The 20614-nt window shown below is 61.7% G+C and overlaps 1 protein-coding gene across 1 annotated transcript; it reads right to left on the bottom strand.

Annotated features, from left to right (window-relative positions):
* Positions 1 to 3833: 3833 nt before the first annotated feature.
* Positions 3834 to 11965, bottom strand: STAT3 (signal transducer and activator of transcription 3; the record flags this gene model as incomplete). Its single annotated transcript, XM_082010466.1, is given in 24 exon segments — positions 3834 to 3889; positions 3973 to 4085; positions 4392 to 4434; positions 4716 to 4928; positions 5292 to 5431; positions 5765 to 5859; positions 5949 to 6001; positions 6119 to 6254; positions 6426 to 6524; positions 6620 to 6703; positions 6962 to 7009; positions 7094 to 7187; positions 7316 to 7337; positions 7340 to 7344; positions 7634 to 7693; positions 8473 to 8565; positions 8690 to 8848; positions 9280 to 9431; positions 9641 to 9735; positions 10140 to 10221; positions 10306 to 10401; positions 10849 to 10947; positions 11080 to 11224; positions 11838 to 11965. Coding segments are annotated over 24 exon segments (2310 nt in total).
* Positions 11966 to 20614: the final 8649 nt, after the last annotated feature.

Below are 20614 nucleotides of genomic sequence, written 5' to 3'. Positions count from 1 at the left end.
CGCTCAGCCCTCCTGCCCGGGTCCTGCTGCAGCACCCAGCAGGGGGAGAAAGGGGGGAGCTCACCCCTGCACAAACTGCAGCCCCCCAGAGCTGGCCAAGGCAGCAGGAGGGGGGACAGCATGGTGGCAGGTGCCCCCCGGTGGTCTGGCCAGTCCAGCCCAGCACAGGGACCTTCCCCAGGTACTTTCTCCTTGATGCAAATCAGGCCATGGCACTTGCCAACCACGCTGCCAGCTGGAGCATTCACAACAGCAACCCCGAAGATCAAACCAGCAGCCAAATAACCCCGTTCCTCAAGAGCTGGGCCCCCCAGCTAAGCCCAGGGAGCGGGGCAGGTTCCAACAGGGATGCAGCAGGGCATGTGGGTGCAGGGAGATAAGAAACCACTTATCTGCAGGAGCACAGGACAGGACGCTGCATTCCTGACAGCAAACGGTTGTGGCAACCCCAGGCTTTGCATATTGGTAAGAAAATTCCTTGTTCTGGGGTTTTCCACCCCATCCTGCAGCTGGCAGAGGGGAGCTGGGAACTGCCGGGGAGGTGGGGGGGTCCCTGAACCTGGGCTGGGATGCATTGCCATGTGAGCCGCCCCCCCAGGCTGCGCTGCCAGGAGCAGGCGCATGATCCCATGCAGAATGGGGTGGGAATGGACAGCCCTGGTTTGGTTTGATGGTGAAATGGAGGGGTGTAGTAGGGCTGGGTCCCAGAGCAGGGACACACGATGGCCGCAGCATTTAGCTCAAACCCAAGCACGATGCTCCAGGGCCACCTCCAGCACCTCAGGTCAGCCCAAGGCAGCTGGTTCCACAGGGGCTACGGGGGATTTATTGAACATGACCTGCATGAAAAATCTCCCTGCTAATCCTGCCCTGATAGAGCAATAATCTCCCCCTCTTAGCCCCATCAGAGCCCAAGCGCTGCAAGGAGCCCGCTGCTCCATGCTTCGCAGAGGGCCGCAGGTGGCAAGCGCTGGGGGTGCGGCGCCCACGGGGGCCCTGCGGGAGATGCTGTCGGGGGCCGGCTGCTCCCAGCACAGCGCACAGCCCCACCTCACCCTGCAGAGCCTGCGACGCGCTGCCCCCAGCCCCGCTCCAGCCCAGGGCAGCGGCCCGAGGCACAGAGCCAGGGCCCCATCCCCACAGCCGGGCAGGGCACAGGAGCACCGGGTGCCGGCTCCAGCACGTCCCCACGAGAGGGCAGGGCAGGCCCACGCTGCAGCCCTGGGCCTGGGGCCAGGTCCCCGCAGGGCCCCGAGGCAGCCACCCCCTCACCCAGCCCCGGGACGTGGCCCGAGGAGAGAGGTGGTGGGGAAAGTCACCGCCACGCAGAGCCCACGGACCCCCCGGGGCAGAGGCACCCGCAGGGGGAACGGTGACGGGGCCTCGGCGCAGCCACGTCGTCCCACGCTGGCACCGGAGTTTCCTTTACGCAAGCGGAGGAGAACCAGGCGCTGCTCCGGGGCGGCAGAAACCAGCCCTGGGCTGCGGTGCCGCGATACAGCCCCTGCCGCCCCCCCCGCTCCCCCGGGGAAGCGCCCTGCCCTGCGCCGATAAGGCGGGCAGCCCGAGAGCAGCCTGCCCACGCGTGCGGGGCCGTGGCACAGCCCAGGTGCAGGCAGCACCGGGGCGGGCTGGTGTGCGCCGAGCAAACCGCAGCTCTGGCGTCAGGACCGGCGTTTCACTGACGGAGGCCCCAGTTCCCGGAGCAGCGCAAGGCGGCCGCACGCAGACAGCTGAGCTCACAGCCTGAGACCGCGTCGCTTCAGAGCCTTTATTTTGGAGAAAGTTAAAGCCTGTAGATACAGCAATAAAATATACAAAAAAATAAAATTTTTTTACAGTATTGAATGCTGCCCAGGGCTACAGTGAGTGCAGCTGGAGGCAGCTACACGTGAGCATGGGGGTATCAGCCCTCGTCCCCTCCGAGCACCTCCCAACCTCAAAGGGCATTCCTGGCCCCAGGGCCAGCTACAGACACCCTCTCCTGCCCACACACAACTAAGGGGGCTGGCCCAGACCCCACAGGCCTCTCTCCCTGCCCCTGGGGATCCTACCCCCTGCCCTGCCCTCCCACTCCCTGCACATGGGCTGTGATGCCAACAGCGCAGCCCACAGCTGGGGGGCTGGGGGGACAGCCCATGGTCTTTACTGGGCAGAAAAGCCAGAGCCACACGACAGGCCCACCCTGCACCACAGCAGCATCACTGGTACAGAGGATGGACGGTTTCTCTCTGCCCAGGGCCAAATCAAGACACAAAGACCTGCAAAGCCTAGGGCTGTGCCCAGGAAGACATGTCTCTGTTGATGCTACCCACAGCCTCAGGACCGACAGATCCCGCAGCCCTGCCCCAAAGCACTGGACCCAGCAGAGCACAGCGCACAACCTCTCGTGCCAGCCCCTGCGGGCAGCCACAGCCCTGTTAACACCATGGGCTTCCAGATGCTGGGGGGGCAGGCACCTCTCCTGCTGCCTCTCTTCCCCTGTCCTTGCTCATCAGTGTCTGCATGCCCACTGCATGGAAAGGGCAGGAGGGGTCCCCCCCATGTTGAACCACAACCCCCGGCCAGCACCGCTTCCACCTTTCCTTGACCCCCCAGGCAAAGAAACCTGCCCTCTGCAACACCCACATCTCCATCAAGCGCAGGCCAACAGCGGACTCCTCTCCTTATGCACACCCTGCTCCCTTCAACTCTTGCCACCTCCTACCTTAACAGTGACAGCTGATATCCAACAAAAAAAAATGCCACGCAAAGCCCCTGAAAAGCTGCAAACCCCCTGCCTGGCACATGACAAGCCATACCAGAGGGAAGAGAGCCAGGCCAGGCCATCCACTGCAGGTCGTGTTGGAGCCAGCCACCTCCCTTCCTTCCCCTGGGGTCCAACAGGTCTTACTCCGCACGCTGAGGGAGTCACTAGTCCTGTTACTAGCCTGGCCACAGGGCGAGCCACAGTCAGGGCAGCCTCTGTGGTTATGCCCAGATCCCAAAACAGACCCAAGATGCAAATGCCACATGCTCACAAGCATACATCAGTGTTGGGACACATCACTGCCCCAGCGCAGACTTCGCACTGCAGGGAAACCAGTTGTCCCAGCAGGAGCCCTGGGGCTGCTGGAGCCAGCTGGATCCCTGCACCCGCAGCAGGAAGCTGCTGGCAAGCACAGGCAGCCACCAGAACCCCCTGCTCCCAGCAAAGCCCAGGCTGAGCCCAGCAGAAGCATCGCCCTTGCAGGACAGGAGCGCCTGGGCCCATCTGCCTCGCAGCTCTGAGCCGCATGCTAGCCCTCCTGGCCAAAAGTGCAGAGAGCAGAGCCCTCTGCGAGGGCTGCTGGGGCAGCAGCAGCGCAGGCCCCCACTGCACAGCGCATCAGGTAACCCGTGCGGAGGCCAGGACCGGCTGATCCCCTCTCAGGCGCCCAGAGGCAAATCTGGGCTCGTAAGATCTTCACGGGCGCTTTTGGACTCCAGCAGTCAGAAAAGCAGCTTTCAACAGCAGGCAGCACAACTGGACTGCAGAAGCGTTTGTAAAAACAGGCCGTGATGGGAGGCTAATAGGCACTTCAATGAGCAAAACAAGAATAAAAAACCGTTATGGAAGGAAATAGAAAAAGGTTCATTCCCCCTCCCCCCAGAGACGAACGGCACCACCCTGGAGAGGGGGTGTTTGTTTGGGTCAAACGAGGAATCGGTGGCAAGGACCCCGGGCCCCCAGCTCCTCCTGAGGAAAGGCCCGGAGCAACCATGACCTCTCGAGCAGGGCGAGACTGGGGGAGCTCTTTGGAGGCGGCAAGCCTGAGTCCTGGGAGGGCCCCCGCGGGCGCCGGCGGAGCACCTCACATCGGTGAAGAAGCACACTCCGGGGTCAGCTCCATGTCGAAGGTCAGTGACTCTGCAGGGGGACAGCCGGAGGTTACAGGGCCCGTGTGTGGCTACAGCCAGGACCCCTCGGGCGCCGCGTCCCACCAGACTCACCGAACTGCCCTCCTGCATTGGCCTCCGCTCCCTCGCTGCTGTTGCCAAACTGCATGAGCGAGTCCAGGGTGCGCGGCGACATGGGCAGGTCGATGGTGTTGCTGAAGGAGGTGCTGTCCGAGGGAGGAAGGGAAAAGCACAGAAACCTCTGGAATCAGGGCCTGGCCAGAGCTCTCCAACACCCCCTCTTCCCCCCGCCGGGCCCCTGGGCACGGCACAGCCATCCCAAGGGCTCTCCAGGGGAAAGGGCCCCAGGAGGGGAAGAACGGGCCTGCGGTTATAGGGCAGCGAGCCGGAGCCTGGCTCGGCCCCCGCTGCCTGCCCTTGCCCAGGCAGAGGTGGGAAGGAAGCCCCCCCTCAAGTGAGGCTGAGCACACAGATGCCCCCCAGCACCCTCAGGCACCCCCAGGAACACTCACGGGGTGACACAGATGAACTTGGTCTTCAGATACGGAGCAGCACCTGCAGAGGAGCGAGCAGCCTCGTCACCAGCCGCCCGAGGAGGAACCTTGCTCTCCCCCCCTCCGGAGCGCAGGCCTGCAGGCAGCACCCACCCTCCCAGCCCCTGCGCAGCCCTCACTGCCCGCACCCCAGGGGGACCCCGCTGCTAGTCCCACGCTGTGGCTTTGCCCTCCGGGGACTGGCACAGGATCCTGGCGGGTGACAGCTCTTCCACCAGTGCTGTCCCTGGAGCCTCCCCGTGACACAGGAGCCATGCTGGAACGCAGAAAGTCAACAACTACCTGAGTCAGTAGCTTCAGAGTGCTCCTGGCTCTCGGAGCGGCAGTACTTCCCAAACGCCTCCTCCTTGGGAATATCTGGGTACAGGTACACCAGGGGGGACACCAGGATGTTGGTGGCATCCATGATTTTGTAGCCCATGATGATCTCCGCAAATGACATGTTGTTCAGCTGCTGCTTGGTGTAAGGCTCCACAGACTGGATCTGGGTCTTCCCTGTACAAGGAGACTTTTGACACAGGGCAAGACACCTACGTTCCTCAGGGAAAGGCAGGGCCTTTCTCCAACACTCCAGGAGGGGCAGGGACAAGATGGGCCCCGGGGCTGTGCTCAGCCTCACGAGGCACCCAGCAGACCACAGGGCAGGATGAGGACCTGCCAGGGGTTCAGTGCCACAGAAAACGGCACCCTACGGGCAGTACATGGGCAGGGGCACCCAGGAGGCAGAGACCAGCAAAGGGCACCCAGGCTCAAAGATTTAACCTAGGGAGAGGGCTTGTCAGGACAAGGACAAACATCTTACTGAGGGTTCCAAACCCCCTTTGGAGCCAGGAACGCTGTCTGAGCAAGGCAACGTACCACTAATGTCCTTCTCCACCCACGTGAAGGTGATGCCACCTTCCTTGCTGCTCTCGCTGAACCGCAGCAGGAAGGTTCCCGGAGGCTTGGTGCTCAGGATGGCTCGCTCCCGCTCCTTGCTGATGAACCCCATTATGTACCTGGGCATCAGGAAGCAAGGAGAGCAAGGGTGGGTCAAGATACCACAGTAGCTCTTCCAGGGTGAGAACCCTGCCATCTCTCTACGCGGCATCAGGCAGCAGCAGGGCCTGGCCTGGCCACCGGCAGGGCCACCGGCATTTTAGGTATTCCTAGGTGCCAGGGAGGGTTTTCACTCTGAACCAGCCAATAGGACCTGGACAGAAAAAGCATCCCAGGCGAGCCCACCTGCACCTGGACAAGGTACCCCAACTCCATCGGGACACAACTCGTGGGACCCCTCCCAAGACCCAGCCCAACCAAGGGTCTCTGGACCGACGCTGGCCGAGGCTCACCCTTCATTCCACAGCGCCAGGATGTACTTTTTCACCAAGTCAATGATGTTGTCCAGCCAGACCCAGAAAGAGAAGCCTTTTCCAGCCATGTTCTCCTGAGGAAGAGGGCAAAGAGGTTGTGAGCATGGCTTGGAGGAAGGGAACAGCCAAGGGAAGGCGCTCGGGGGAAGAGAGGGAGTTATACCTTGCAGAACTTGGCCCAGGTGATCTGACAGCCAGAGTAATTCACACCTGGCCCTGGCAGAGAAGAACAGGAGCATCAACATTTAGATAGAGCTGTTCTTCCAAAGACACCATTTCCAGGGAGCAACCTGGGGGACAGCAGGGATGGGCAGGACACCCACGCCGAGTTACCTAGAAGTTTTTCTGCCAGCGTTGTCAGCTGCTCGATGCTGAGGCCACGCTTCGTGGTGGAGGAGAACTGCCAGCTCAGGACCTCTGCCACCTGGTCCCAGGTCCCAATGGGGGGCTTGGTGAAGAAGTTCACGTTCTGCACAAGGGAAAACACAGCCCTGAGCAAGACATGGGACAGAAGCAGGGCCAGGTCCTGCCCCAGCCCTGCTGCCAGACCACAGCTTCCCTTTCCCTGCCTGCAGCGACACTCTGGTCCCAAAGCCTGCACTGCTGCTCTGCCAGCCATCCCCTCAGTGCCGGGCCCTACCTTGGGGTTGTTGGTCAGCATGTTGTACCACAGGATGGACGCCCAGGCATTGGGCATCTGGCAGATGTTGGAGATGACCACCACAGGCAGCGAGTGGGTCTGCAAAGACAGGACACGACCACAGGCTGGGACACCTCTCAGGGCTCCTCTGCACCGAGGCCCATGGCAGCCAGAGGCAGTGACCCACAGCTCACCTCCAGGTCGATCTTCAGCCCCTGGTGATAGACCTCTGTCTCAAAGGTGATGAGGTGCAGTTCCTCGGTGACTATCAGCGAGGCCTAGGGTGGAAGAGGACATGATGAGCACACAGGAGATGCCTGCCCTCAGCCTGACACATGGCCCAACGCTGCTGCTCAGGTCTGGGTGGAGAGGGCTGGTCTGGCAGCTGCCAACACACCAGAGGGATGCCTGCGGATAACCCCTTCTCAGGGCAGGGCTCCCACTTCCCCTCATGGCCCAGCTGCTCGACAGGGAGAGAGACAGGAGCAGAGCTGCCAGCAAAGGGCTCTCCTACCCAGGGCTCCCCCGGCACTTACATCACAGTTGGCTCTGCCTCCGTTACCGCACCGCTGCTCCCGCAGGGTCTGCGAAGAGACGGAACAGGCTGAAGCAATGCTCTGACAGCATACAGCCTTACCAGGAGCAGCCCGAGAGCTCGTGGTACCTACCAGGTGCTTGAACTCTGCTGAGAGGCTGCCATTGTTCGACTCCTCCATGTTCATGACCTTGGTGTTTGTCCCCAGGATGTTAAACTTCCGGGACCTCAAAAGAGGAAAGACAGAGCATGGCTGACGGGGCCCTCTCAGAGCGAACGTGCGGTAGGACATTTGCCAAGATTAAAAGCAGAAGCAAGAAAAAAAACCAAAACTGAAACAAAACATTGCACTTACCCCCGAAGTGCTGCAACATCCCAGAGTCCCTAGGAAAGGAGAGAGAGACATGCAGTCATGGCCACCTTCCCACTCTGACACAGACGCGCTGGTGTGTGGGGCTGGCTGCATCACAACATTGAGTCCCACAAGCCCCCCAGGCTGTCCTCCCACATGGGAACAAATGCTTGGGACCCAGCACCACCCTACATCCTCCCCTTCTACCGGGGGTCACACTGGCCCTTGGTGCAGGGATGGAGCCTGACCCAACAGCAGCAGGAACCAGTCCCACTCCAGTATCCCCACCCAGTGTTGCCAAGATCAGAGCACAGAACTCACTTGTCTATGCAGACTTTAATTTTCAGCTGATAATTCAGCTCTGGAAACTTGACCAACAGCCTGCAAAGAGTCAGCACAGTGTGAGCGTGAACATCCTGCACACACAAACAACTCCAGTTCAGCGCAGCATCTGGCACAGACCGCAAACCAGCTGGATGGACAGCAGTCCTGTGTGCATCCCCAGCAGGTAGCACCACGGTTCACACCACAAAGCCCACGAGGATGCAGCATTACCCAGCTCCTCTGGCATCCCCGAGCCCATCTGCATGCAGGTCTGTGACATGTCAGCCCCAACGCTTGTCCCCAGCACTGATGCTCCCCCGAGCCCCCCAAGGAGGGCTCGTTTTGGCTGCTGACTGCGCACACCAGGCAGGAACTTGCTCTGAACAAACACCCTCTGCGCTGCTCTGTGGCCAGATGCTGCCACATGCCAAGGGGGCAAGGGGGGCACAGCTGGGAGACGGTGGACAAGCTCCAGGCAGAGCCTGGTGTCAGAGCAGCCTCTCTCTGCAGAGGCTGGCAGGGGACATGGGCCAGCTGAGAGGCAGCTGGCCAGGGACGCGCTGACGCTTCCTGCCGCCCACCCCCGTAGCAGGATTTACCAGAACCCCGTCTGCCTCCAGGAACACGGCAGAGCCCCAGCCAGCAGCCGCCATCCCCGCACTGAGTCATGCAGGCAGCACTCCAGCAGGGCCAGCCTGCTGGGATTCATTCCCTCCCAGTGCCAGCACTCCCCAGGCAAGCCAAAGGCTGGATCCACACCATTTCCTTCGCAGAGAGATCCTGCTTTGCTTTCCCCCACCCGCATCGCAGCGGAATCGCAGGGGCCAGCGACGCACCTGACTTTGGTGGTGAACTGCACGCCGGTTTTGATGACCAGGGGCCGGTCGGGGTGCATGGGCATGCAGGGCTGCCTCTCCACGACGAAAGCGCTGCGGGCAAAAGACAAGAACTGCAGTCAAACCTCAGGCCTGGCCCAGCCCACTCACTGCCCACCCCTCCACCCACTGCCTGTGACCAGGGGACTGCCCGCAGCTCCCTCCCAGCCCTCGGCACCTTTTCATCAGATTCCTAAACAGCTCCACAATCCGCTCCTCCAGCATGGGCCGGTGTTGGACGATTGGATCGCCCTTGTAGGATACTTTCTGCTGCAGTTCTTCCAACTTCTTGATTTGTTGCCGGGTCTGGAGCTGTGATTCGGCAAGAGAGGTTATCCTAGGGGAGCAGGAATAACCAGCATTAGCGCTGGCTGCCGGGCCCTGCATGGTCCCGGCCCGCAGAGCCCTCCCGTTCCCTCACTTGTGCGAGGGAGGATGCTCTCTGTACCAAACCAGCAGAGAACAGAACACGTTCACGTCTCCTGGCTCAGTGCATTTTTCCAGGCCATGCGTTACAAAAAAACCTGCACTTGCCCAAGTTCTGCAGAAACACACCAGGAACAGGAACTTCTCACAGCAGCCCTAAAACGGTGCTAACCATTACAGCACTAGTGCCCAGTACCGAGGATCAGTACAACTAGTGGAGTACATTTATGCTTGCAGGCATCAGAAGCCATTTTGCAATGATGAGACAAAGAGCTCATTTCCACTGCAGGTGTTTGATTGCCACCTCTCTAGGGACTGATGCAACCCCCAGCCAGCTCCTACCAGTTCTCAAGCCGGTCTAAGCAGATATTCGGTGGGCCACCAATGCAGGCGATCTGCTGCCGTCTCTTCCAGTCTGCCAGTTCCTCATCCGCCAGCATCTTCTGCACATACTCCATGGCTGATAGCAGTCCAGCCAGCTCACTCACAATACCCTGTCAAAAAAGAAAGTAGAATCTTCAACACCTTCTGACGCTCTCCACGATCTGCAAGTTTCACATTCACAGACAAGAAACAAGTCACCCTGGGCTGTATCTCCAGTGCTGCTCTCAGTTCTGGCCATGCAGGAACACCAAACTCATGCCACAGTAAAAGGGCACCACTGCAGCCCAGGGGGATCTGGAGGGCCAGCTGCATGACGTACCCTTCGCATTTGATCCAGCGCCGTGAGCATCTGTTCCAGCTGCTGCATTTTCTGCCGCGTCACCGACTGATTGTTTCCATTCAGATCCTGCATGTCTGTGCAGAGAGGTGAGAGATGTTCAGCCACGCACATGGACTCCTGCCCTCCCAAGCATCACACAAACAAAAGACTTCCGCTGCAAAGGAGCAGGCACCCTAGAAGGCAGCAACCTCACACAGCCGCTAAACACCTTGCTGGCTTTCGGGCATGCACAGCAGCGCTATCACCTCCACGTGCCATTTCTCTGCTCACAGGCAGAGCTCTGGTTCAGCTCCCCTGGAGGCAGCGTCAGTGGCCGAAACAAAACACAAGGTTTCTCCAACTGCCATGCAAATGCCCTGAGCCTAAGCCACCCTTCTTGCTTGGAGAGGAGGCTCTGGGAGGGCTGGAACACGCCCTCCAGCAAGTTCCCGTGCAGGAACACACTTTGGTTTGCCAGATGCTAATGAGCTTCCATTACCTCCTTGGCTTTTCAAAGTCTTGTAGTTAAAATCAAAGTCATCCTGGAGATTCTCCACCACTTTCATCTTCTGCTCCAGATCCTGCAAGGCAAGAGATGTGGATTTATTCAAAGCACTAAATCAGCGGGGTGGGGAAAGGAGAAGGTGCCTAGGCAGCACACATACCTGCACCCTCTTCCTCACATCCTGCAGATGCTGCTCCAGCATCTGCTGCTTTTCCGTCACTACAGCTGCTGTCGGATGTGTCGCCTGTCCCCCTTGCTGCAGAGGGGACAAGGAGGGCATTAGAACAGGGCCACGACCCCGGGGCGCTCCCCTCCCAGCCTGAGGAGGTTTTGCAGGAAGGGTCCTCACCCCCCCCACTAACAAAAGCCAGTGTCGCTAGCCACTCGCTTGCAGAATTAGCTGTGGGGCTGCACAGCAAGCTGCGTGGTGGAGGGCACCCCCCACGCACAGGGTGAGAGGAGAGACGGATGCTCAAAGCTAACAGCCACCCCAGGCAGAGAGCACCAAGGCTACATCCTGGTGGGAAGCAGCTGCGGGCCAAAGAGCAGAAGTTATCAGCCCCTGCAACTGGACCATCCCTCAGCACAAAGCAGCTATTGTCACCGAAGGAAGCAAGTGGGGGCTTTGGGCTGGAGCTTCCCCACAGCACCAAGTACCCACGCAGTGCTGCTGGGTGGGTGACGGGACACCCGAGCCACTTACCTGGGCTGCGGTGGCAGCTGTCTGGAGGAGCCGGGACTCTTCCCACAGGCAGCGAGCCACGATGCGGGCTATTTCCATCGGCTTCTCCAGGTATCTGCTCTGTAAGAGGTTCCAACCCCCAAGGTTAGCAGGCAAAATGTAACTCCTGGGATCTCCGCATGCCGTAGGGCTATGGCTCTTCCACAGGCTCCCCCCACAGCCCCCCTCCCAAATCAGTGCTTCCCGCCTCACCTGCAGGAACTGCTTGATGCGCCGCAGGTTGTGCTGGTACAAGACGTTGGACTCCTGCAGGAAGCGGCTGTACTGCTGGTCGATCTCCCCCAGCAGGTTGTGGAACACCAGCGTGGCGTGCGACTCCTTGCTGGCAGCGTAGGCCCTGCGCGAGGGAGGGCAGAGTCCTGGGTGCCAGGACTTCCCACCAGCACAGGGGAAGGGGCAAGGCAGCGCTGCAGGCAGGGCAGCTCTGCTCACACCCGCCGTCCCCTCTGCGATTCGACACCCCAGCCATCTTTCTAACCTGCACCAGAGCAGGGGCTAGAGCAGCCCTGACTTGCTTCACGCCAATAAACTGAGCCCTCAGACTGCACCCACAAGGGCAGGACAACAGAGAGGTTTTGGTCTCGGGCTTACAGTCTGGCCTTAAGCCAGGCACAGAGCACACACGAGCACCTCACCACTTCCACGTGCTCTCTGGATGGGATCCAGGAACTGGTGCTCTGTGTCAACCTCATTTACGACAGAGGCCACTGTAAGTCAGCCCTGGACGTGGACACCTCTGCTTTGGAGCTCCCCCTTCTCCTGGTCTGGGGTCCGACACCATGCACACAGAGTCCCCGCTCCCCTTGGCGCCACACAAGCCTCGGGAAGGAAGACCAGTCCTGCCGTGTCAAGAGCCCAGGGAAAGCAGCAAGAGCTCCTCCAGACCTGCTGCCTCCCCTGAGTGGGTGTCCCGAGCGAAGTCCCCACGTCAGCGCTTTGCAAGGCCTTACCAGTCCTGGCTCTCAATCCATGGGGCCAGGAACTGCCGGAGCTCCATGGGAAAGCTGTCGCTGTAGAGCTGGTGGAGCTGCTCCAGGTAACGCGTGTCGAGCTGCTGCAGCTGGTTCCACTGCGCCATCCTGGCCAGCTCCGGAGACCTGGTGGGACGGGTGTACGTGCTGCTCAGAGCCGGTACCTGGGAGCCTCCAGGCTCCCTCCCGCCAGCCATGTGGCAGGACCCAGCCACAATCGCTGCTCCCCTTTGGGGAGGGCTGACGGGGCCAGAACCAGAGACGGCTGGGGCACAGCGCGCCCAGGGCACGCGGCTCCAGGGAGGGTGTTGGCGCAGGCAAGGGCCGGGAAGCGCCCGTCCCGCCAAGGGCAGCAGGGGCCAGGGCAGCTGCTGGGTGCGCAGCCCAGGATGCTGCAGAGCACCAACGCACCCCAAGGGACAAGCCCAAGCCCTGCGTCCCTGCGGAGCCACTCACGTGCCCGGGAGGTGGCTCCCCTTCAGCACACGCCCACCCCCCGCCCTGAGCCAGCAGCTGGTCCCAGTTTACTCCCGCGGTTCAAGGACCCCTGGGACCAGCACCAGTTTGCACCTCCAGGCTGGGCTCTGGCAAGGCGAAAGCAGCCACCAGCTCTGGCTGGCAGGGCAGGCGCCGCTGCCATCACCCCCAGGCAGGTCTGGGTCAAGGGAGGGTGGAACCGCACACCAAAACTGCGTTGTTCGCGCGGGAATACTGGCGCGCCGGCCTGGGGGAGGGCGGGGAAGGAACCAGCCCGGCTGCGAGGGGAAAAGCCCTTTTCACACCCGCCGACATCTGCGCCCCGGCGCGCGGCCCTGGAGCTCCCGGCGGCGCAGGACGCGCAGCCTTGCCTGCCTGCTGGGCGAGTGGCAAAGCAGCCAGAGCACCAAAAAGCGAGGGCCCAGCAGCACCACTCCATCCTGAAAGCTCAACCCGAAATCCAGCCGAAGGCAAGTGCAGAAGGCAGCTTCGGCCCCAGCCCGGCCTGGCCCTGCCTGGGCAAGCTTCCTGAAAGAGCAGCAGCAGAAAGGTTTCACTCCAGCTGCGAAGCTGAATAAAGCCCGGACTCTGACTCATTCCCTTCTCACCACATGTCATTAAATTAATCTGAAACATCAGAGATCAGAAGAGCAGAGCTCACGCTGGCACTGACAGCCTGTGGCCATTTGCACCAGCCTACAGGAGCACAGCAGGCAGGCCCTGGCCGCCGAGCTGAGCCTCGTCCCCTCCCACCCCTGCGGAGGGTCTCTCAGCCCACAAACCCCCAGGTCTCATGGAGGCACAATCCCGCAGGTCTGGGCGCAGCTTCAAGCAGGTCGGGCCAGACGCAGCCACTCTTAACAGACCCAGACAGGTAGGAAGCCTCGCTTCACGCTGCTCCTCACGCCGCAGGGTGGGGAGTTACGTCGCAGGCTGCTCCTAACGCCACCAAACCCCTCCGACCTGCGCTGAGCTGCGCAGGAGCTCCCCGAGCACAGGGAATGCAGATTTGGCCTCAGTTTCTGGAGTCGAGCTTCCATCTGTCCAGCTTCAGCGCAGTGAGCACCAAGCTTCCCCACACAACAGCATACTGCCCAAGTGCCTGCCTTCCGCCAAGCTTTCTTCCAGAGAGAGGCACCATTTCCCAATTCTTTCCTACCTTCTTGCCACGGGGGGAAAATGGGGTCTTGGGCATGTAGGTCACCAGCGACAGGTACAAGGCTTTAATCTGGTGCCAATGTCTTCCAGGCACCCTCCGGCCAGAGGTGCGCATGCCTGCCTCTGCTCGGGAGGCAGGGAAGGAGCTGCAGAGCTTACAGTAAGTGCAGAAGGCGGAGACTGCCAGGAAACAACGGAAACAAGGAAGGAGCAATTTTCGAGTTAGCAACTTGTGTATCGATGGAAATCAAACTAACACTAATGAGGGGATGGCAGGCTGTGCTCAGGAAGCGAAGGCACAGCGCTCTGCTCGACACCAGCAGAAAGTCACTTCCCTGCAGAAAGCTGTTTGCTTTTCCCAAAGGTCACTGCAGCGAGCGACGTGCCAGCTGGGGTTTGGAGACAGCCAGTGCACCAGCAGCCAGCACGGCCGGAGCCGCAGGAGCGGGGCGCAGATGAGGGGGCCAGCACGAGTCCCGAGTCCCAGGCTGGGCTCAGATCAGGGCACCGCACTCCATCCCGCAGCAGCGCCGGTGCAGGGGCCCGCCGCAGCTTCTGCGGGAACACACCACCATGGCGAGGCAGCCCCAAGGAGCCAGCGCGAAGGGAACCACAGCGAACACGCCAGGTGTGAGGGCTCGGGAAGCGGCTGGCAGCGGGAGGGTGCCAGGAGGCACCGGGCAGCGCCTGGCAAGCAGAGCTTTGCTCAGCGAGGAGGCAGATGGGAAGAAGGCCGTGTCACCCCTCGAGAGTGCTGCTCCACACAGGAGCCAGGCAGGCTTTCGTTAGGCAGGACAGGTATTTATGAAGCCTTAATGGCAAGTAAGACTTCCCTGGGCACACAGCAGCAGGAGTTTTGAACCTTGCCTGGAGCATGGAGCTGGGTGCTCGTGCAGATTTCCAGCAGCACAAGAGATGACCACGGGCACCCTGCCAGTGCCTGCAGCTGCCCACCCGCAGCTCCCCCGCCAGCTCCCGTGCCCCAAGTCCCTGCTTGTCCAGGAGCGGCTGCATGGCACGGAGAGCTGGGTTTCACTAGCAGCTCCTCCAAGATGGGCCCACGTATCAGCTCGCTGCCACCTGATGCATTCAGCATCACTGTATGTTGTGCTTTTCTGATTTTTGCTGCACGTGACACTTTCCTCATTTTCCTGGATGCTTTTTGTAAAAGGAGAGAAAGGGGGGACATCCTGTCATGGACTGAGACACAGGGAGAGGACAGACACTGGCACCTGACATGGAGACTTAACATCCGCAGGACATTAACCTTGAACAACAACCCTCTGGTGCAACCCTCAGAGAAGACCACGTGAACCAAGCCTGATTTCAGTGGAGCAGTAAGTGAAAGAGAGGAGGAGAGAGACGCTGGCCCCTGCAGGAGCCTGTAAACAACAGATGCTCCTTCACCCTCGGACTAAGACCTGGCTTGATGTGGCAGGGCCTTTGTAGCCCCAGAACTTTTGCTTTCTGCAACTGCAGACCAAGAAAGGCTGGGCCAGTAGCCACAGTTCACGGCTGTGTACTGGGCATCACATCAAAGCCCTGTTTTGCAGTGGATTCAGCTCTTTGCTGGCCGTTTGTCTGGCTGCAGCAGCGTGTGGATCATTGCCTCCAGGCAGGTGACTGCGGTGCTCTCACAGCCCTTTTGACTTGGTTCTGGAGGCTATTGCTACAGTGTGAACCGTATGGTGCTGCTGCTGCGGGGGGAAAAAACCCAACAAGTACATGAGCCAGGCAAGAGTTGAAAATGTACAAGCCAGAGTCCCCTGCCTGCCAGTGAGCTCATTTCCTATTGCGTCACTGCGACAGCACCCCTGCGCACGGGGGTGCTTCACCAGCCTGTCTGGAAACGGCAGCCGCTGCCCCAGCCCGTCTCCTGCCAGTGCAGCGTCCCCAGCCCTGAGCTGGGAGCCGAGGACGGGTGCTGCCGGGCCGCTGCTGCGGTACCACCACTGCATGGGAGCCAGCTTCCCAGGCAGCCCCCCGCAGCGCCTGGTGCCGAGCGGCTCGTGGCTGGACTTTCCCCTACTGGACTGCAGCAGCTGAACCAGACGCCACGTCACTGGACCCTTGATCCAAGCAGATCTTCCACAAGAAGGCCACAACCTGGCTGCTTCAGGGCAGTACTGGAGCCCCAGTCTGCAGAGCACCGAAACGCCAAAAGCAAAGCTCCCAGGCTGTTGCGTGGCCGTGGCATTTGGATGGGAATCGGCCACTTCTCACCGCCACAAATAGCCCAGGACAAGCCACCATGGCAGCCTGAGCTCCCGCTCAAGTGTCAGATCCTCCCTACTGCAGCGCATGCTCCACGGCCGCAGGAAGCCAGCGCCCTGCCAGGGCCCCAGCGCTGCGTGCAGTCATGCCGATCCCTGAAAAACAGAACTAGCATGCAGCAAAACAGGAGCTGCTCTGCCTCTTCCCACCATAGGCATCTCCTCGCTAGGCGAGCAGCTGAGGAAGCAAAGGAAGTCACTGCAGACCACACTCACAAGTACAGAAGAACCACGGCAGGCTCACTCTGCGCAGGAGCTGAGCAGCAGAACCACGTCAGGGACGGCTGCTGCCTGCTAGCTGTGCCTGCAGCCAGCCCAGGGCAGGACACAGTCTCTGCTCCGCATCCCCAGGGGCTCCGCTGCATCTAGTTCTCACCTCGAGGGACCTCTCGGCAGAAGCAGCAGATCACACTGAGTTTTTACAGCCTCCAGCTCAACCAGAGTCTGACCTAGCAAACCCTCCATGCACCGCCGCAAGCGGGCTGGGAAGAGCCTTGACATGTGCTTTGCTAGAACATGGGTCACACCAGCAGAGACAGCTCTGCTGTAGTGGGTGACAGGAGGGCACGCAGCCCCAGGGAGGGGCCCCTGTGATGGAGGCCGCCTGGCCCACCATCGAGTCGGGAGAGGACGCAGGAAGGCAGGACCGCCTGGGAGCAGGAAGCAGTCAGGAAGCAGCTGAAAGCCTCCTCTCCCTCCCGAAGGGCTGAGAGGAGACGTTGCCTCCTTTGGCGCAGCACCAGGCTCCAGCTCCTCCAGCGTCAACAGAAAGCAGCCAGGCAGCCTGAAGCACTGACCATCCCAGAGGCAAAGGGTCCCTGTGATGCTCCTTACTGTTGCTGTCACCAGCGTTAGGGAAGCTCCGATCTCGTCATCCCCAAAATCCCAGGCAGGAGCCTCTCCCCAGCCCAGCCCCACCACCGGAAAGCCTTCCTTGACTGGGTTTAAAGATCTGAGGGTTGAACCTTTCCGATTCTGCTGGGCTTGCCCGTCTCTGCGGTTAGCCTCTCCTGTCTCTGGAACAGAGCCAGGGAGCAAACGACACAGCCAGGGCCAAGCACAGTATGATGCAAGCCCAGGGGTAAACACGCTGTCCAGAGCTCAGAGTTAAGCTGCGAAAAGTAGCTCCAGAACTGAAGTTCATCTTTCTTTAGCTCCTCTGCAATGGCAGAGCACGAGAGCTAGGCTCGAGCTGTGCGGTGTCACTGGCAGCCCGGGACAGCTCTGCACACTCCAACAGCCTTATCTGAAACAGCACTGCTGCCCTAGAAGCAATTGCGCAACTGCCTTCCGTCCGCTTTCTCATTCCTGGGATGCGCCTCGGAACACCCCTCGCCTGCAACCCCACAACGAGCAACGGCTCCTGGGGCAACGCATGCGGGGGAGTCACCAGAGAGGGCCTCGAAGGCACTGTGGTGCTCCTCGTCCCCTGCAGTGCCACAGGCAGGACAATGCTCAGTTACCAACAGTGTTGCATAGGGCACATTAACAGAGCTATCACGGGTGGGAGCATCACAGCCTCGTGACAGATGCCAACAACACCACTTCACGGGAGCCCGTTTTCCAACAAACGGCTGCACTGACACCAGGCGCGCAAGTCTTGCTGCCCCTGCTTCCACACAACCATCAACAGGCTGATGAATACAACAAAAGAGCTAATTGCTCCAGGCAAACACAAGAGCAAGTTTTCAAAAAGCTATTAGGAGAAACTTGGCTCTGCTCCTCTGGAGCATTTTCAAAGCTAGCCCTGGAGGTGGAAAAACAGAGCAGGCAGAGATTTGCAAAAGAGGGTGACAGCATAGGGCAGAGGGAGGCCACAGCGCTGAGTTCTCTGATAAACACACACCCCACAGCTGCCTGTTCCTCATCACAGCTCAGCAGCTCTCCAGGGTCCATCCCAACTAGTAATTCCTGCTGCAGGAGCTGCAACGCGTTCACCGCCACCCCCCCAGGCAGAGTATGCCCAGCCACACTCCCCTCCTGTCATCTGCCACTGCTGCTCCAGCAGCTCCAACGGATCCACTGCAAACAGGAGAGGCTGCACTGGGGAGTGATGGTGACAGCGATTGCCCTCAGGGTGGAAACAGGGTTCAAGTGCCCTGACGTGCACACACAGGCAGGGCCAGCACCCTGCAGATGCAGCAGGGACCTTCTCTGGAGAGGGCCCTGGGCAGGCCACCCTCCCCGCCTGGACACCACCCCTGCTCCCCCCATGCTGCTGTGCCCCTCCAACAGGGGCACACGGTGTGCACAGGCAGCCTGCGGAACAAGAGACAGGCACACCTCGGGACAACAATGCGGGACGGCGTTGCGCTGACTGGTGAGAAGCTCACGGGCAGAGCAGAGGCCAGCAGCGGGCAGGAGCCGTGAGCAGAGCTGTCAGCCCTCACAGAGCACTCGGGCAGCTCGGCCACATGGCTCAAATATTTCTCCAAGATGTACAGCCTGACAGCTCTGCTCCACGCCCACTCCTTGGCTACTCTCTGCATTGCACCTACTGCCTGCAAGAACGGTTATCAAACCAAAGCCTGGTCCAGGCAGAAGATCCCAAGCAGGATGTTGCCGAGCAGTTCTACTCAAGGGGTGAGTAAAGCTGCAGCCCTGAGCTCATGGCTCTGCCAGAGCCAGAGCAGGTACAGGACCTCAGTGAGGCTTTCCAGCTACGAGTCATTTCATCAGCATGACAATTCCACCACTGGGACAGGGTGCATCAACATCTATCCTGAACACTTGCTCAGGCAATCTCGAGTTTGTGGCCCAAAGGCTGTCCTATAGTTAAACCCCTGAAATTGCACGGACCATATGAGAGCCCATCATCCAGCCAGCCTCAGTGCAACCAGACCAGGCCCTGCTGATCCAGACACTTTTCCCCCACCAAGGTGCCCATTCAGGCTTTGAACCCTCTGCTGGGGCTTGTGCGGTGTAAGTACGCTTCACCAACAGAACCAGGTCTGCACCGGGGCTTGGGGAGCAGGGACCGCAGGCACTACACACGAACATGTCAGCACCTCGACAGCTCAGAGTCTCACCAGCTTCTGGGAGCTGCCCCTGCCCAGCAAGGACTTGCTCTGTGCCCGCTGGGAACTGTGGGAAGAAATCCCATTTACTGCAAGACCAGATGATTAGGTTAATTAATACCTCCCTAATCTCAACTCCCCGGGAGCACGGCGTGCTGCCCTCACCTGCTGCCGAGAGCCCACTCACAGCGGCACCAGGCTCGGTGTCCACGGCGCCGGCCTCGACGGCAGGGACAGGCCCCGAGTCGACGGGGCGGGGGCTCACAGGAAAGGCCCCCTGCGTGCGGCAGGGCGCTGCGCCCTCCGCCCCCGCAGACACCCGGCGGACCGGGGACGCGGCCCTCCCGGGCGGGGGCAGCGGCCATGCCCACCCCGCGCCCGGGCCGCTCCACCGCCCCCCGCGCGGCTCAGCCCCACCGAGGTGGGCGGCCCCAGTCCCGCGGCAGCGCCCAGCCCCAAGCCAGCTCGGGGGGCACCAGCATTCCGAGGCCTGGCACCCAGCCCCGGGGGGCTGTGCACCCGGGGCCCTGACACCCGGTTCCCCGGCGCCAACCGGTTCCCGCGGCCCAGCACCAACGGGCCCGGACACCCGGCAGCCCTAGCCCTGGCCCTGACCCGCGGCACCGCCGGGGCCCGGCGCCCAGCCCCCGGCGCCCACAGCCCCAACACCCTCTTACCCCACCCCCGCGCTCACCGGCAGTCCCGGGCGGGGCGGGGCGGCGGCTCCCAGTACCGGCGACGATCGCGTCCGGACCCTGCCCGAGTGACGAGAAACCTGCTGCCCACCCGGCCCCGCCCCGCCGCGTCACGCCGAGCGCGGCCAATGGCGGCGCGGCACTCCCGCTGCCCCGCGAGGGACGGGCCCTGCCGGCCAATCAGCGCGGACGCCCCGCGGCTCGTCACGGCTCGCGGCGGCGCGGGGGGGTGTCCCCGTGTCGGCTGTTCCCGGATGGTACCGCCTCCCGCCGCGGGGCGGTGCTGGGGAGGGGGCGGTGCGAGACGGCGCGGCGGGGAGGGCGGCAGGTGCCGGGAACGGCCGTGCGGGAAACCCAGCTGAGTTCCGGGCAGCGCCCTGACGTCAGCGCACGGCCCGCGGCCGCCGCCACCGCCTCTTAAAGGGGCAGCGCCCCCCTGGACGGGCCCTGTGGTCCGAGCCCGGGGCCCGGCAGCGACCCCGCGTGGGGCAATGCCTGCCGGCCCTCTGTGGGGCGGTGGGCCCCGGCCCCGCGTGGGGGTTTCTCCCAGACTCTCTGGCCACCCCGCGCCCCTCGCTGGTCCCGCGGCCGGGCCGGCGCCATGAAGAGGCTGCACGCTGCTGGTTTAGAAAAGAGACTTTATTCGTTGCGCGGCTCGCCGGGACGCAGCCGCGGGAACGGGCGGGGGCTCGTCCGGGCTCTCGCCGCCCCGGCTCCCCCCGCGTCCTCGGCACCAGCTGCCCCCACCCCGCTGCTCTGGGGGAAGAACTTCCTACGTGGAAACCACCCACGGGCCCGCGAGAGGCTCTGTGGGGCGAGGGGCCCACGCGCGGCTGGGAACCACCGACCTGCCTGCCCCGCGGGCAGCCAGGAGCTGTGCGGGGTGTCCCGCGTGGGGAGACAGGCCGCCCCCCCCCCCCCCCCCCGCCCGACCGGCAGCCTGCACACCGCGGGCCGCCGGTGCAGGCCCCCTCCCCGCCAAAGTCTGCCGCCGACCAACACCGACACCGGCACCCCTCCTCCGGGGGGAGGCATCTCCCGGGCACCGCCGCAGGCCCCGGCAGGGCAGGCCCCGGGACGGGACCCTGGGGCCGGGCAGCGTGGATGCACTAGACAATAAGAAGGAAAATAATTCT

Source organism: Phaethon aethereus, assembly GCF_964289735.1.
Source record: "Phaethon aethereus genome assembly, chromosome: 25".
Lineage (NCBI taxonomy): Eukaryota > Metazoa > Chordata > Aves > Phaethontiformes > Phaethontidae > Phaethon > Phaethon aethereus.
The sequence above is the reverse complement of the archived record's forward strand: the minus strand, read 5'-3'. Positions and strand labels throughout refer to the sequence as shown.